The following is an 18,511-nucleotide window of genomic DNA, read 5'->3' as shown; positions in this document are numbered from 1 at the left end:
GAGGATGGAGTATGGGTACTAATTGGTGCGTGCCCGGTAGTCCTCAAATCGCGGTGACACTACTGTGTGTGTGTGTGTGTGTGTGTGTGTGTGTGTGTGTGTGTGTGTGTGTGTGTGTGTGTGTGTGTGTGTGTGTGTGTGTGTGTGTGTGTGTGTGTGTGTGTGTGTGTGTGTGCACACCTGCTGCTAAGACAAGGAGTTGAATGGGGCCAGGAGAATTAAATAAGCTAGCCGTTACGTTCCGTGTAACAAACAGAAATAAACACAAAATAACATAATTGGACAGATGACCTGTTGGGAGGTTAAAGCAATATTACTCTTGCAATTAGTTTCGGCCAGAAAGTGTCCCTACTGTCCAAAAAGTGGTTATTTTTTATGTTTCGAACACGGGCCTTATTTCTGTTTGTTAGGATATTTTCCATTGTGGGTACACTACGGAGCTTGTGGGATTCAGATATCTTGCTTAGGGATGCCCAGTCGGATTCAAACCAAGGACCCTCGTACCGGGAATCGAACACACGTAACCCTTCACTATCAGGGAGGCCTACAAGTAGACGGTGGGATACGAACCCAGAAGCTCTGGACCTGGGAATCGAACACACGTAACCCTTCACTATTTGGGAGGCCTACAAGTAGACAGTGGGATACGAACCCAGAACCTCTGGACCTGGGAATCGAACACACTTAACCCTTCACTATCAGGGAGGCCTACAAGTAGACAGTGGGATACGAACCCAGAAGCTCTGGACCGGGGAATCGAACACACGTAACCCTTCACTATCAGGGAGGCCTACAAGTAGACAGTGGGATACGAACCCAGAAGCTCTGGACCGGGGAATCGGACGCGCTCAACCCTTCACTATCCCCCGTTAAAACAGGATTTTTGTCGGTTCCCAAGTTTAGTTAACTTCCACGTCGGATGAATGGGTTGAAACCCCTGCCGCTGAACCCATGAGCTGCATGCTTATCCATTATGGAAGAAATTAACCATTACATTTTATGGCAAACCATGATTATTATTAGGCCTATATATCTAAAAGTAGAAAGCATCTAGACCGCCTCTGGATTCTTATCTAAGGCTTGACACTGCGCCGGGAAGTCTGGGGTCAACGCGTAAGCTAGAACTCGCCACGACGCCAGAGGCTATGGGGTCAAGGCGTGCTGACCTCAACCTGGTGTTTGAGATTAGTTGTTGCTGACCACGTGCTTAAAGGAATCTATGACTGACTGGCCGTTGGCAGACATCTCAAATGAGAAACAGCTTTGTTTGTGAGGATAAGCAGTGCTTTGCAAACTGCTCGGCTTTGTTGTTGCTTTGTTAACGATAGTCTTTTTTGTCATACTTGCTCCGGACCCCTCGATTTCTTTTGCTCTCTTAGTTAGTCGAAGTGATAGAACTCGGTTATTTTGTACCACACCATCTCCCCATAGGAGTCCCCGCGCGACAGGCGATGTTAAACTGCACCGTGCAACGGCGCCTTATCAAATGTCAACTTGATCGCCTTTTCCCTGCCATTTTATATGCAAATGATGGCGAGATGGGATTGCGATTTTTGTGTGCGCCCCAAAATGACAAAAAGAAGCATAATCCAGAAAACAATGCAGGATTTGCATAATAATGTCGGTTCGGTAAACAAAATCTATAACACTGCTACTTAATGGCTGATTTAAAAAACAGTTCTTGTATTGTAATAAAGTTGTGAGATGAGGTGGTGTTGGTGATGGTTTGTGTGTGTGTGTGTGTGTGTCTGGTGGGGGGGCGGGGGGGTACATGAATGAAAAGCCCCTTAGTTGAGTTTTCCGGTACCCAAAGTCGCCGAGTTTCATCCCTGTCACGGAATTAACATTTCTCAACTCCCATCAGCGGAGAATCATTCTAATGAGCAAGGGCTAGGGCACGATGGCACACACACACACACACACGCACAGACCCTCGCACACATACACACACACCCGCACAGACCCTCGCACACGTACACACACATCCGCACAGACCCTCGCACACATACACACACAGCCGCACAGACCCTCACACACATACACACACACTCGCACACACAGACACAGGCGTACACACACACACACTCTCACATACGCACACACGCACACACGCACACACACACACACACACACACACACACACACACACACACACACACACACACACACACACAGGCTCTCACAAACACACACATACTCTCACATACACACACATGCGCACAAGGACACAAACACAGTCTCACACACACACACACACACACACACACACACACACACACACACACACACACAGTCCAACACACATACACACACACCCACACACAGTCCAACACACACATACACACACACCCACACACAGTCCAACACACACACACACACTCACACACACCCACAGTCCAACACACACATACACACACACTCACACACACACACAGTCCAACACACACACACACACACCCACATCACACATACACACACACACACACACACACAGATCCTCCCGGTCCAACATGAGAGCCGGGGCCCTGATCTGCGGAGTCTGTCGAGAGCTCCGACTTTGTTAATTGGTGCTTTAACAAGGCCTGGGGAGTCTGTCACCGACGCCCCCCCCTCCCTCCCCCCAGCATGCCCCCCCACCCCCCCACCACCTATAGCTGGTTAAACCCCCCTCCGCCACCTCCTCGCTCGCCCCTGGTAGCACTAATTAAAACATGCATGAGCTCCCAGGCTGCGGCTCCGCGCCCGCCCCGGGTTAATGCGTGGCGGCGCCCGCCCGCGTGTGTGAGTCACCGCCGGCACTCCAGCGGGCTCTGCGGCTGCTCTCGGACTTGATAAGGACGCCCTCATGCCTCCCCTCCGTCTCCACGACCCTCCGCCTCCCCCCCCCCTCCTCCCACCCCCCATCAGGCTGTTGGTTTTGTAGATTAGCCCTGGAGCTCTCTCTCTCTCTCTCTCTCTCTCTCTCTCTCGCTCTCTCTCTCGCTCTCTCTCTCTCTCTCTCTCTCTCGCTCTCTCTCGCTCTCCCTATCTCTTTCTCCTCTCTCTCTCTCTCTCTCGCTCTCCCTATCTCTTTCTCCTCTCTCTCTCTCTCTCTCTCTCGCTCTCTCTCTCTCTCTCTCTCTCTCTCTCTTCTCCCCCCCCCCCCCCCCCCCCCTTAGGGAGAGAGAGGTCTGCTGACTGTCGACTGTGCCCTCGTCCCGCTGGCTCCCCCTTCACCAACGAGTCCACTCTCCCTCTGTCTCCCTCTCATTGTCTGCCATCTTTGTCCATCCATCTGTTTCTCTCTCTCAGTCCGACCGTCAGGCGGTCTGTCCAGCTGTCTCTCCGTCTCCCGCCGTCTGTCCGCACTTAACCGCTCCATGCGTTTCCCCTCGTTGTCGACGGCAACAATGCAACATGCAACAAAAAACACATTATCACTGATACATCCCTCAGCACGAGAAACGAGGCACAATATCATCATTCAGGGCTAACCACGTTAGCGCCACGTCGACGTGTGAATGATTTACAGGTAGTTCCCTTTCAGCGGATGAAACGCCCCGGTCTACTGTAACTCCAATTAGTGTCCATCTGTGTCGGTTCCAGTCTGAACCGGCTGCACAGCGGGTTGCGCTCACGTCTGCCCCGTCAGTCCCCCCACTCCCCCCACCCCGCCGTCCATGCTTCTTCCAGGCCCTCCTGAAACTTTTTGATAGATATATGTTTCGAGAGACGGGGGGGGGGGGGGGGGGGGGGGGGGGGGGGGGGCGAGGGGGTTGGGAGAGCGCTATTTGTTCCAATGTATGTGTGTCAACACGCTCAGACGGCCTTCCATTCGACCGGCCGTGTCCAACTGCCTATTTCCTCGCCCCCGCCGTCATCCTCGCTGGCGGCGGGCCGATTGAGTTTTTGATTATTTCATCTCTCTGTTGCAGAGCTCCACTTAATAAATAATGAGCAGCTGATTGATTTTCCTCTCTCCTCTCTCTGCGCCGCGCTCGGAGCCCTCCTTGTCTCTTTCTCAATCTCTGTATCGCTCTCTCTGGCCCCCGCAACCCCACCACACCCCAACCACCCACCCAAAAAAAAGACAACACAATTTCACAAACACAAACACACACACACACACACGCACACATACACGCACAGAGGGAGACGCAGACTCAACCACTGTTCCCGTTCTTTGCGATTTCTTTCTGTCTCTCGCTCTTTGTCTCACAATTTTCAATTCCATTTGAAGGCCTTATTGGCATGGGAAAACATTTATTTACATTTTCAAAGCCCAAAGTATAATAATCATAATGTCTCTCCCTTTCTCTGTCTCCCTCCCTGACTCTCCCTCTCTCTGTCTCCCTCCCTGTCTCTCCCTGCCTGTCTCCTTCCCCGTCTCTCCCTCCCATTGTGTCTCCCCCCTGTCTCCCTCTCTCTGTTTCCCTCCCTGTCTTTCCCTGTGTCTCCCTCCCTGTCGCTCCCTCCCCTTGTCTCCCTCCCCTTGTTCTCCCTGTCTCTCCCTCTCTGTCTCTCTCCCTGTCGCTCCCTCCCCTTGTCTCCCTCCCTGTCTCCCCCCTCTCTCCCCCTCAGCATGCCATGATGCTGCCCGTCCTCACCCACCACATCCGATACCACCAGTGCCTGATGCACCTGGACAAGCTCATCGGCTACGTCTTCAAGGAGCGCTGTCTGCTGCAGGTGAGGGCGCGACGGACGCCGTGCGTGAGACATTATTACATTGTGCATCTAGCCGACACCTCATCCAAAACGGCTTCAGCTGTGTCTGTCTTCACACACCGACAACGGTGTCAGTCCGGCCAGGTGACGGCCAGCTCGTCGGGTGCGGCCTGGGTGAGGCGGCGCTTGCTCAGGGACGCCTCGACGCTCGGCTTGGGGGGGAGCCGGGGATCGAACCAGCAACCTACCGGTTAGCAGTCAACACGCTCTACCACCTGAGATACTGCCCTCTCTGACATGAGACGTGGGGATGTAATGTTGATGATTATGCCCATAACATGATCACTAATGATATTTCATAACGCACTGTTTATTTAGTTTTAACAGTGCTGAACAAAGTGCATTACGTGATTGCAATACGTTGCAATAATGTTTCTACACATTTTACAAATTTCTTATTGACAAACTTGTGTGTTGGGTAGTTTAGGCTCAGCATCTGAACCCCTGCATAATTTAAGTCCTCTTAATGAATAATCAATAGCAGAGGGGCCTTTCAAATGTTCTAAGTCAAACACAAGGGACGGCACAGTTTATGTCCCCGGCTTATGTGCAGCTGCTGTTTCATATTGGTCCTAACGGCTCCCATGTTAGGGGTTGTAACGTGTTTATCGTTTATGACGAGTGACATTCATTTGATTCAATCAGAAGGACCGTGTGCACAGACTGTTGTTCCACCGGAGACTGCGCCTCTGCCAGGCCAAAGCGATCGGTGACGCTTGTCTCTCGTAAACACACAAGTACGATCATTACGGCCTGTCTGATGATGGTAACGTGTTTGTTGTGGAGGCCTGTGGTCTCAGCCCATGGTTGGTGGTCTGTGTGGCGTGGTGATGGCGTAGGGCTGGCTTGTTTACTCGGGTGTGTTCTTGGGCTAGGGTGTGTGAGAGGAGACTTGTGGGGACATTTCGGGTGATGTTTGAGTCCCCACGAGTCAGCTTGAATACCACACACACACGCACAAACACACACACACACATAAATAAAATAGATAAATGCACGCGCGCACGCGCACAGAGACACACACACACGCGCAGAGACACACTCACGCCAACCTGGGTCATATCTCCGCGGCAACCGCAGCACTGGTTGCAATGTGTGTCACGGTGACGGGTCGTCAGGGCAACAACAACAGCGGCCTCCTCGGTAGGGCTGTCAGCACATCGCTCTCCCCCGCCCCTCTCCCCCGCCCCTCTCCCCCCCCTCCCCCCCCTCCCCCCCCAGCTGCCTCCAGCCATATTGAAGAGCTGCCATAACCCGGTGCATTGGAATCAATGCATCATAGTGCCATGCATAGTTTAAATGGGAGATTTTGCCGGGAGAGATCTTGCTCCAGGCTGTATGTATTGTGTGTGTGTGTGTGTGTGTGTGTGTGTGTGTGTGCGTTGTACGTGCAAATATGCTTTCGCTCACGTCAATTACCAATTGATCCTTCTACGTCTGCATCCGCATTCAATTTCTGAAAACATTTCCGAACGGCATCATTGCCATGGGACCACAACGCTTTGACCTCACCTGATTGAAACCCCCCCCCCACTCCTGGCGCCTCTCTGCTCCGATTGGCTGTCCCCCCCCCCCCCCCCGTCTTCTGACAACACGCTTACCCGTCCCGACGGCCATGATGGGACCACGCCCCTCCTTCCTGTCTTCTCCCTCTTTTTTTCTCCCTCACGGGGGCCCGGGATCAGACCATCGCCGCGTTGACGGCGAGTACAGGGCGCGGCCCGTTGGATGTCGCTCGCTGACAGCCGGCAGATGCCGAGCGCCGCGGTGTTCTGTGGCGCCTCGCCTCTTCAAGCCACGCTGCCGTCAACACCTCCCCTCCTCCTCCTGTCTCCGGAGGAGGCCGCCGCGCCCGGGCGTCAGCGGGGCTGACAGGGGGACGTCTCCGCCGCGGGGGGGGGCGGGTCCACCCGGCCACTGGGAGTGGCCCCCCCGTCTTTATTTATTCATTCATACACGTGTATACGTGTTATTTCCCGTGTATCACATGGGACGTGAAGGAGAGGGACGGACGGACGGATGGATGGACGGACACACAGACACAGAGACGGACAGAGACACACAGAGACAGACACACCCGTACACACACCACACACCTTGACACACCCCCTTAGACACACACACACACACACACACATAAACGCAGTCACACAAACATACACACACGCAGTCACACAAACACACACACACACTCGGATAGAGTATCATGTGGATTGTTTTCTTTTGTGTAGGGAGCTGCGCTTTTAATGCTTCGAACGCACTGCGTTTTGTTTGTTGTTATGCACAATTTTGTTGTTCTTCCGTGAATGGTTTGAACCACGACACCGCCTCAAGGTTTATGTAAAAGCTCCTTTCTGTGCATATTTTTAATGCTTTGTTTTATCTGTATCTATGCAAGTCATGAACTGCGTTATCCTTCCCTCTGTCAAATGAAGGTTAATTGAAATGAACTATATCTATACACACGTATGCGCGGTGGACTGCCTATACCCAAGCGCTAGGCCGCTGTGGTCCTATAGTGTGGATGAACCCACACTATATTCGAAGCGGCCTCCTGCCCTGAAACGGCACGCCTATCATCTCCTTGAGTCATCGGCACGTTGTGTTTGAACCGGCGCCGCGACACGATGCAGGAAGGGAAAACAGAAAGAGCTTGAAGTGGAGAAGGTTTTGACAGCGCTGTCTGATCACAGCCTGTCGTGAACGTCGCTGGGGGCGGTGCTTTTGATGTTTAAAATGAGATTTAGTACAACCAAACCGATCTCTGGTGGGAATATCCATTCATTGTTTAGCTTTTGTCCAGAGTGAGTTAGTGGACAGCGGTGGTCGAAGAAACAAACTTTGGGCTAATCTCGCTGAGGCTAATGCATGCTAGCTAGTTATAGCTATAGTTGCTAGTTAGTTAATTATAACTATTTGCTATTTAGCTAGGTATAGCTATGGTAGCTAGTCAGCTAGATATAACTATAGTAGCTAGTTGGCTAGTTATAGCTATAGTAGCTAGTTATAGCTATGTTAGCTAGTTATAGTTATGGCTATAACTATATAGTAATAGTAGCTCTAAAGTTTCTGTAAACTAGTTACATCTTTTGTGTCCGCATTTGCACAAATGTGAAATAGTGCAGTGTGTATTCATAAAATATATTTCAGTCAGATATAGTCGGCTTCTCCGATTATGTAGGCTACGAACCGGAACAAAGATGGTGAAAGATAACAAAACTCAAATGTTAATGAAGTTATAGAGTTGCCTTTTAATATTTCCCAGGGTTAATGAAATGATGGTCTTCCCCCCAAAGGGGCACATTATCGTATTAATGATTGTGTTTTAATAAAGGTATTCTTAGTTTTCCCCTAACTGTGGGAAAAAGATCGGAACATCGCCAGATCAGCACATTGTCTGCGTACATTGAGGAATTCCTCGTCTGAAAGAGGATCTGACACACACACACACACACACACACACACACACACACACACACACACACACACACACACACACACACACCCCGGTGAGATGCAGGAGGCGGATGTAGCAGTTGGATAGCGCCGTACACTACAGTGAACCTCCCGCCTCACGTGCACTCTCCTAAGCCCCCCCCCCCCCCCCCCCCCACGTGCACGGCTCTGCTCTTCCCTCCCACCCGCCTCCGCTGCGGCCCTGGCCTCTTTGAAGCCTCTCTTCTGAGAGGCTGCCCATTAAAGATTTAAAGTGTGTGCGTGTGTTGTTTGTCTTTGCGTGCGTGTCTTTGCATGAGCAAAGTTTCTCCGCTACACGTCGATGTGTGTGTGCGGCGCTCATGCACGATGCCGATATTCATTGCACGGATCTGGTGTGCAAGTACATGGGGATTATGTGCGCGTGCACGGTTGTGATATGCGAGCGCACGGGCCGATGTGGGCGTGCACGGCGCCAATGTGGGCGTGCACGGGCCGATCTGTGTGCCTATGCACGGTGCAGATGTGTGTGTGCACCAAGTGTCAAATGGGGCTCAGCCAACCGGAGACGGCCTAACAATATATATCATTACAAGCCGGCGGGACACATTTTTGTTCGCATTAATGTCGGCGCAAGTACAGTTTTCAGTCTGCTATCCGTAGCCATCCCATTGTCTGGGATTCATGATACCCTTGCGTCTTGTCTGCATAATCAATTTTGTGTATCCTTATTTTATTCCATTATTGCTTTCTTGCGGTACTTTTTCTCTTTCCGCCGCCTACATCCGAGTCCGAAAGCTGTTCCTGAGCGGATGCCACCTACGGTATCATCATCACGCATTCTTCTCGCTCCTGCAGATGGACATTACTTTTGTGCCGCGGTTCTTCCACAATAGTTCTCCAATGGCAACAAAGCCGGTAACTTTTGGAGAGGGGTGCAGCAGGGGGGGGGGTCCTACTCACCCATTAGCACCGAGCTCACCCCCCCGGCTCAGCCTTGTTGACCGCGGTTGACGTTGGGCGAAGAGGCCGCCTCGCCCAGGACTTAAATAATTCACCCGTACACGAGTCCGCTGCCCCGCCTCTGATCTCCTTTGTTTGCACCCAGCTTTGTTTTCGTGTCTGTGTGTGTTTGTGTCTATGTGTGTGCGTCTGGGCGTGTGCGTGTGTGTCGTTCTTGATGTTGGTGTTTTCGTGCTCTGCCTCCCTGCTTCCCTCTCAGTCAGTCGGAGTTGAAGAGTTTTGTAGTTTTTTTTTTCGTTGTTTCGTTTTATTAAAACATTTCAACTTTGGCCAAGTTTGACGTGGCGGAGTGGGAAAGGCGGTGTGTTTCAATCACGGGGGTCTCTCTCCCCCCTCTCTCCTTTTAATCTTTCTCCCGGTCTCTGTCTCTTTCCTCTCTCTCTATCTCTCTGTCTCTCTTCCCCTCCCTCCTTTCATCTTTCTCCCTTTCTCTCTGTCTCTCCCGCCCTCTCTCCTTTTCATCGCTCTTTCTATGTCTCTTTCCCCTTTCATCTCTCTCTCCCTACCTTTCTGTCTCCCACTCTCTCTCTGTCTCTCTATCTGTCCTTTCATCTCTCTCTTCTCCCATCTTTCTGTCTCCCTGTCTCTCCCTCTATCTCTCTCCCCTCTCTCCTTTTATGTCTCCCTTTCTCCCTGCCTCTCATTTCCCTCTCTCCTTTCATCTGTCTCCCTATCTTTCTCTCTCTCCATAACTTGGTCCCTCTCTCTCTATCTCTCCCCTCTGTCCTTTCATCTCTCTCCTCCCATCTTTCAGTCTCCCCCAGCCCCCCCGCCGTGCGAGGGTGAACCATTCTAAAACGGGGAGTGTAACTAACGGCGGCTACGCTAGCGGGTCTTTATAAACCCCATCGCACGCTAGCAGTAATGACATAGCTGATTACGTTCTGAGCCGCGGCCCGGTTGGGCCTCCCAGGCAGTGTGCCCGTCGCTTTGCCAGCCCAGGGATCCTCTTTCTAGTTATCTCTGGCAAGTGTTGAACCCCTCCCCACTCATCTTCCTTCTCTCTCTCTCTCTCTCTCTCCCCCTCTCTCTCTCTCTCTCTCTCTCTCTCTCTCTCGCCCCTTCCGGTTAATTCCCACTTCAGCCAATGAGAAGGGGCATGGCGGCAGGGGGGGCAATCGGGTGTTATTCCCACTCCACTCTGTAATCCGGAGAAAATTAACTCAATTTGTCCGGACTGGTTTCCGTCAAACTCACTGGGCGCCGGCGCGCATCTGTGCACCGAGGAACGACGCCGGGTTGTTCAGACGTTTTGCGTTGGTGTTTTTGCCGTTTGTAATATATCCGAGGAGATGTTGTTGCCTTGGCGTACGACAACTCTAGAATCCTGCTAAGTTGTACACGTTGTTCACACATTGTCAACACGACAATGCTGCCGGTCCCAAGGACAAAGTATAATGTTGTGTTTACTTATTTATTTGGCCGCCCGGAAAAAAACAAGCTGTTTTACTACCGCTGAAAATCATAAACGTTGTGGAGTTCTCTCTCTCTCTCTCTCTCTCTCTCTCTCTCTCTCTCTCTCTCTCTCTCTCTCTCTCTCTCTCTCTCTCTCTCTCTCTCTCTCTCTCTCTCTCTCTCTCTCTCTCTCTCTCTCTCTCTCTCTCTCTCTCTCTCTCTCTCTCTCTCTCTCTCTCTCTCTCTCTCTCTCTCTCTCTCTCTCTCTCTCTGAACTGTATCCTTCAATTGCCCAGACCTTTCTCTGTTTGTTTATCTTGCTCTCTCTCTGTTTCTCTTCCCCCCGTCTCCCTCGTTCTCTCCCTCCCATTCTCTCTCCCCCTCCCTCCCTCAGAGTGACTATAAATATTGAAGGCACTGTGTTAACGTCTCCCATGTACATCTCATCGGAGCTTGAAATTGAGTTGAAGTCGGGCAGACGGGGAGACAAGCGTTCGGCAAACGCCCCAGCCCGGCGACGACTCCTCGTCGACGCCGGGAGTTTTTATTTCATCTTCTTCCCTTTTTTCTTTCTGCTGAGATTAACATTACCCGCCTAATACAAGAGTGATAGCGCCCTGACGTATCCCACTGAGCTTTATCTCCCCCTCTCCATTCACCCCCCCTCCCTCTGTCTCTACTCCCCTGACGAGGGAGCTAACTTGTGAGGGAGTGGGGGGTTGGTGGTGGTGGTGGTGCATCCCCCCCCCCCCCCCCCCCCCCCCCCCCCCCGACCGCACCCCCTTTCTGGAGGCACTGCAGTTTTGTCCTTCTTTGAAAAGCAAAAGACAAACGCGTCGGCCTAATGCCTTCTCCTGGAGGGCTGTGCTTCTGCCTTCCCCCGCACTATTAGGGCCCATTGATTTATCTCCCTGTTACCTCCGCTAACAGGTATTAAAAGTTAAAGTCATTAACTTCCCCGAGAGGGTAGTGGCCTTCCGTTTGATCAGCGCTTAGTGTGTGCGTGTTTGTTTTCTGTCAACAAGCCCGCGAGGAGTAGCCTTACTTATGTCTCTTGTTAAATGCAGCCCTGGTAAGCTCCCTCTCCCTCGCTCTCTCTCTCTCTCTCTCTCTCGCTTTATTGCGCTCTCTCGTTCTTGCTCTCTCTCTTCCTTTTTCTCCGTTACACCTTCTCGTTCTCTCTCACCCTCTCAGTCTCTGTCTCTCTCCCTCTCTCGTCTCTGAAAAAACACAGAGGGTGTTGAGTTTGTTGGCCCACTCTCTCTCACAACTGCGTCCTTCTGATACATAGTCTCTCCATCTTGCTAAATTTCTCTCCCTCTCTCCCGCCCTTTCTCTCTCTCTTTGTCCGGCCCCCTCTCTCTCTGCTATTTCTCAGGCCTGGTGCTGAGTCTACATTATTGGATGGGTTTTGGGCACTGTAGCCGTTGGGGCTGTTTGTAATTGGTCATTAGCCAAGAGTGGACATTGGAAAGAAGTCCATCTCGCGAGTAGTGGAGGTGAACGTTGTTAACCGGCCGCCTGACAGTGGGATTGCAGACACAGAATAGCCTCACAGGGCTCAACATCTGTCACCATCCACGTTTAACCTTGGCTTTTCTCTTTTTTTTCCTTCCCTGTTGTGTTGTCTTCCTCTCCCTCTTTTCTCGTCTCCTCTTATCTCCCCTTCTCCCCCTCTACTCTCCTCCTCTCCTCCTTTATTCTGTTCTGTCCTGTCTCTCTTTCTCTCATCTTCTCACCCTCCCTGATCCCCTCTCCCATCTCCTCCATTCTCCTCTCCTTCTCTCCTTTCCTCTGCCCTATCCTTTCTCTCTTCCTCTCTCTCCCTCCCTTCCCCCCATCTCCTACCTCCTCCCCTGTCCTCCCCGCTCTCTCTTCCTCTCTCTAATCTTCTCTCCCTCTCTCCCCCATCATGCCCTCCCCCCCCTCCCCCTCATCTCCCCAGCTGGCCATGACCCACCCCAGCCACCACCTGAACTTCGGGATGAACCCGGACCATGCCCGCAACTCCCTGTCCAACTGCGGCATCCGCCAGCCCAAATACGGAGACCGCAAGGTCCACCACATGTACATGAGGAAGAAGGGTGAGGGCCCCTCCTCTCGCTCTCGCTCTCGCTCTCGCTCTCGCTCTCGCTCTCTCTCTCGCTCTCGCTCTCGCTCTCGCTCTCGCTCTCGCTCTCGCTCTCTCTCTCTCTCTCTCTCTCTCTCTCTCTCTCGCTCTCGCTCTCGCTCGCTCTCCCTCGCTCTCGCTCCCTCGCTCCCTCTCGCTCTCTCTCTCTCTCGCTCTCGCCCTCCCTCACTCGCTCTCTCTCGCTCTCCCTCGCTCTCTCTCGCTCTCTGTCGCTCTCTCTCTCTCGCTCTCGCTCTCGCTCTCGCTCTCTCGCTCTCTCTCTCTCTCGCCCTCCCTCGCTCGCTCTCTCTCTCTCTCTCTCTCTCTCTCTCTCTCTCTCTCTCTCTCTCTCTCTCTCTCTCTCTCTCTCTCTCTCTCTCGCTCTCTCTCTCTCTCTTCCCCCCCCGTCTGTTGGTGCTTTATTGGCAAAACAAAAGTGTGGCAGATAACGCAATTATCCTTTTTATGACGACACAAAATAATGAACTGTCAAATCACTGTAATGTATATTCTAAATAATTCTAATCTAATGTCTCGCAAAAAGGAGGGTCTTGTTTGTTTATGTACCCGCGGAAAAGAGTGTAAATCTCTAGAACTAATCTCTCTCCCTCCATCAATCCCTGTCCATCTCTCCTACCTCTCTCTCATCGCTCACCTCCCCACCTCTGTCTCTCTCACCCTCCCTCTCTCACCTCAACCCCCTCCCCATCTCTTTCTCTCTCAACGCGCCTCTCCCTCACCCCCCCGCTCTCTCTATGTCTCTCGCCCTCCCTCTCCCCCCTCTCCCCCCCACTCTCTCTATTCCCCTCTCCCTCTCCAGGCATCAACACCTTGATAAACATCATGTCCCGCCTGGGCCAGGACGACCCCTCCCCCTCCAGGTGAGTGTGTGGGCGGGCCGGGGGGGGGCTGGGGGGCATGAGTGTGTGTGTTGGGGGGGGGGGGGGGGTCGCCATCCCTCACCCCGCGGGGGCGGAGCTAAGCGACGGGCGTCTTGTGATTAATCCGTTCCGCAGTCCCTGCTGACAGGGAAATTAACTCTGGCTGGGCTTCAAACTAGCGTCTCGGCGGAATAATGAGCTCATCTTAAGGAAGAAGGTCTCAAGTTATTAGGGAGAGTGAAGCGTTGTGTGTGTGTGTGTGTGTGTGTGTGTGTGCGTGTGTTTTTTTAAGCCTTGAGCAATGCACATCTCTATTAGTATAATTAGGGAATCCACGTGTTTTTTTACACTCGTATTGACGCCCAGATCTGGGTTGAAAGCTCAATTCCTGAAAGCCCCTACATGCTCATGTTCGGCCTTTACGTTACGATGTTAATATTCACGAGAAGCCTCTATGTGATGTGTGTATTAGGGTTCCTTTGGTTGCTAGGTTTGTGGTGTGTGTGTGTGTGTGTGTGTGTGTGTGTGTGTGCGTGTCCGTGTCTTGTATGGCGTTTATGTTAATGTTAATATTCACAAGAAGCCTCTCCTATGTGATGTGCGTATTACGGTTCCTTGGTTTGCAAGGTTTGGCGTGTCTGGGGGCGTGCGTGTCTGCGTGCGTGCGTGTGTGCGTGTGTGTGTGTGTGTGTGTGTGTTTCTTGTTGCTGTGTCTCACTGCCCCCCCCCGCCCCTGTCCTCCAGGATCAACCATAACGAGCGCCTGGAGTTCCTAGGAGACGCCGTGGTGGAGTTCCTCACCAGGTGAGACCGCCACGCCACGTCTCTGATTCCCCACCCTGAACACACTAACACCACCCCCCGTATAGGATGGAGGCCGGCCTGTACAGTCACTCTCTCTTTCCTCAGTCTCCTTCGTTCTCTGGCTCTGGGTCTCTCTTCCTCTCTCCCTGTCTTTCTGTTTCTCTGTGCCTCCTTATCTCTCCCTCTTCCTCTTCATCGCTCTTTCTCGCTCCGTCTTTCACCTTCTCTGTGTCGCCCTATCTCCCTCTTCCTCTTCATCGCTCTCTTTCTCGCTCCCTGTCTTTCGCCTTCTATGTGTCGTCCTATCTCCCTCTTCATCGCTCTCTTTCTCGCTCCCTGTCTTTCGCCTTCTCTGTGTCGTCCTATCTCCCTCTTCCTCTTCATCGCTCTCTTTCTCGCTCCCTGTCTTTCGCCTTCACGGTGTCACCCTATCTCTCTCTTTCTCACTTCCTTTCTTTCACTTTTTTTTCTGTGTCTCCTTATCGCACCCTCTTCATCTCTCTTTCTCCCTACCTGTCTTTCTCTTTCTTTGTCGTTTCTCCATCTCCCCCGTTTGTCTCTGCCCCCCACACCTTTTTCTCTCGCTACTTCTCTCTCATCTTATTCCTCTCACCATCTCAGTACGTCCCTCCCGCTCTGACTCTGTCTCTCCTGTTTTCCCTCGGTCTCTCACCCGCTCACCTCTCTCCCCCTCTGCCCATCCCTAACTGACTTCACGCCGGCCCTCACATCTATCCAAGCCGGTGATGTTCTGGTAATTGGGACTGAGGTGTGATATATGAATATATGTGTAATATGTTTTCTCTCCTTTCTCCTATTCTTTTTAATGAATGCTCTTAAATTATCCATGACACTGCTCAATTAGCCGTCCGCGTTGCCAGCGCTGTTATTGACTAGAGGGTCAGGGGGGGGGGGGGGTTGGGGGGGGTGTGCTCGGGGGCGCTGCACTTACCTATGCGCGGCTTTAATTATATCACGCTATTATTAGCTTCTCGAGCCGCACTGGCTGCCTGGTCGGCTGGCTGACTAGGCTAGCTAGCCCGCCGCAGCGGCTCTCTAGCAGGCTGGGGCAGGCGAGGGGTCAGCTGAATGGGAGGCAGAAGGGGGGGGTCTTGTGTGGTTGCCATGACTGCTGTCGTACACGAATACATCAGAACAAATCAGGCACTTCTCGAGGGTGAAGATCTGGATTATTATAGATTTTTAATTGGTTAGATTTCTTATTGTTTTGATATTTTTAGTATTATGTTATTACCTGATTACCTCAGATGCACACACACACACACACACACACACACACACACACACACACACACACACACACACACACACACACACACACACACACACACACACACACACACGTGTCAATCACACAGCGCTAGGCCAGCCATCATTAAGATAATTGACTGGCAATGCCCCAAGCAGACTCTGTTCCACCTTCCTCCAGCCAGATCTCAGAATGGTACCGCTCTACGGACTTCGGTTTTATACACTGCCTTTCCAGCCGTCTGTGGCCACTCCAAAACCGTTCACAATCACAAGCAGCGAGGGCAGGATTAAACTTAGCAAGGTCAGCAGTGGTTGGAGTACGGTCGGTGAGCCTTGCCAAGGGACGCCGCAACGCTTAAGTAAGAGGAAGAGAGGGCATCATACCAGCGGCCCTCTTGTAGCCCGTGTAACCACTGACTCTCCCGCGGCTGGTCGCCGGCCAAACGGACGGAGGTGTAGAGCGGAGGACGAGACGGAGGGAGGGAGAGCAACGGCGGTGAGAGAGGGGGACAGGGAGGGGAGGTAGAGAGAGGAGCAGCGAGTTCAAGGGAGGGAGGGGAGAGAGGAGAGCGAGATTGAGAGGGCAAGGCGTAACATCAGATGGGTTTGGATTCCCTGCCAAGTGTCGAGGCTTGTGTTTATTTATTTATTTGGTGTGTTTCTCGCTGTTAACAACTCTGCGCTGACCTTATTTTTCCCGAACGGTTGACCGCAGCCAAAGTTTTCAATTTGCGGCGGAGCAACTGAATTATGAAGTGCGCCATTCAAGGTCCGATCCTTTTGTGAGCGCTTATTGGCAGTTTCTTTAGGAGCCGTCCTTGCTCTGTGCAACTCGCTGCTTCCAATGACTGACAGACACACATGCACATGCACACACACAAAGACATGCACATGCACACGCGCACCTTGAACAAAAAACCCCTCTCGCATGTTTGTTTTGCACGTTCTGCATATTCAATCAATATGGACCACGCAAAATGTTATTTTCTTGAAAAGGTCAGGAAATATATTCACGAAAACGGTTCTGAACAAACACAAATTCTCCATTCATACCTGGGTAAAAAAGTTCTTTGTAACCAGAATGGTAAATTCTAGATGAGAAAATACAAAAATTGACCCACAAAGAAGGCAAATACTGCTGTTTGCGATAACTTTTAATTCGACAAAAAGTGAGATTTATAAATTCCAAGTGTTGTTTGCGCCGCAAATCAGCCTTGAACGCTTGATAAATAGTCTAAACAAAAGAAAAACGGACAAACAGGACGCCATCTGCTTTTTCTCTCCCTTTCTCTCTCTCGCTCGCTCCCTGTTTTACGATTGATTAGGAATGACGGAATTAAACGGCCGAGCTTTAACTCAAATTAAATCAAATGGCGCGGTTTGAGAGATGTGGACGCGGTAATGAGAATGGAGAACGGGGCCCAACTGGAGCCCAGCTGGGGCGCCGGAGCATCCAAGCCCGTCACGGGGGCCTCTCCCGCAGGGGCCCGTGGATGGGGGGCAACGACGAAGACTGTGACGAGCACCAGGGGATTATGTTGTTCTGGAGGAAAAGGTGTTCGGTGGGAAGGGTTTATGGTGATTAAATTGAGAGGATACAAAGGGGTCGTCCGTGTGGGTTCAGTCGGAGGGATGGTGTCTAGACGGCGTACCGGCGGTTGTACTTTGAAAGGCTTTTACAGAGTTTTTGGATTTTTAATGGTGACAACACCTCGACTGTGTTTTTGTGTGTGTGGGCTGGTGGGTGGTCAGAGGCAATGACAACATCATAGTCCGTTCCCACAAATGTTTGTATCGCTGAATATTTATAAACTGAATTATTTACTTAGAAGTGATTGCGGGAGGCCCAGGTATGTTTTGTTCTGTCGTTGGCTATTGTTGCCATCGCTCACATTGAGAAGTGAATCAAAGGGTTGTACTTTCACTTTCGGTTTTACTTTCAGTTGCGAACCCTACCACGGATATCGTTTGGTGGCTCACTGCCCTCTTTCCCCTCTGCAGCGTCCACCTGTACTACCTGTTCCCCTGCCTGGAGGAGGGCGGGCTGGCCACCTACAGGACCGCCATCGTGCAGAACCAGCACCTGGCCATGCTGGCCAAGGTAAACATGACCTCCGACACTAAGACGACAGCATGCCCAGCTCAGACGGCTTGAGGGGTGACTACACAACATGGTTCTCCGACACCACCGCCACCCCCCCCACCCCCTTCCCCCCCCCTACTGCTGTGTTGGTCCGTGTCTGGCTCTTTGTCCGTCTCTCAGGGGGCCTCCCTGGCCCGGTGCCGTTTGGACGTAGTAATCACGGCTAAGCGGTTGTTTTTCTTTGGGAGCTGAGTGTATACGAGTCCGGCCGGTGTCGCCTAATGTCAGCGGAGCGCCCCTATTGGTCGAACTCGCTGTTGTTTAACACTACTAGCCGGACCCCAACACACCCCTACTACTCCCTCCACCACTTGGACTCTCAGACGGACTCACGGGCGCGCCTGAGCGGGGGAAAAAACAACAACAACCACCATAACAACGACAATAATCGTCCCCGCGATGAGTAGAAAGCAATTAAAAAACTTGAATCTCTTTATGTCCCTCCCCGCTGAAAACAAAGGCAAACGCCGTGCGCGGAAATAAGCATCAGCTCCGTTAAGCGCGTTCGTCCGCTCGTTACAATCTAGCCCGGGCGTGCGGCGATAGGGCGCGGGAGCGACGGCGTCAGACGCTGCCAAGTCTGTTTACCGGGCTCTCTTCTGAAGGGCCTTCTGCTCGCAAACACTCGCAATTATCCCCACAAAAAAGGAGCATCTTCGCGCCGGGCCACTTCAGTCGGATGTTCGCCGCGCGGTTCCCCCTCGAGTTGTGGGTATTTATGGGTTGTGATTTAATTTCGGC

General features: G+C 52.0%; 1 protein-coding gene across 1 annotated transcript in view; it reads left to right on the top strand.

Annotated features, from left to right (window-relative positions):
* Window positions 1–18,511, top strand: part of drosha (drosha ribonuclease III) — a 121,837-nt gene that overhangs the window by 37,343 nt on the left and 65,983 nt on the right. Inside the window, exons 17-21 of the mRNA XM_030348627.1 lie at window positions 4,561–4,668; window positions 12,506–12,644; window positions 13,491–13,551; window positions 14,296–14,355; window positions 17,629–17,728. Coding sequence (XP_030204487.1) covers window positions 4,561–4,668; window positions 12,506–12,644; window positions 13,491–13,551; window positions 14,296–14,355; window positions 17,629–17,728 — 468 coding nt within the window. The remainder of the gene's footprint in view (window positions 1–4,560; window positions 4,669–12,505; window positions 12,645–13,490; window positions 13,552–14,295; window positions 14,356–17,628; window positions 17,729–18,511) is intronic.

This window comes from Gadus morhua, chromosome 23 (assembly GCF_902167405.1).
Source record: "Gadus morhua chromosome 23, gadMor3.0, whole genome shotgun sequence".
Classification (NCBI taxonomy): Eukaryota; Metazoa; Chordata; class Actinopteri; order Gadiformes; family Gadidae; genus Gadus; species Gadus morhua.
Note: the sequence above shows the minus strand (reverse complement) of the source record. Positions and strands in the feature narration are given on the sequence as shown.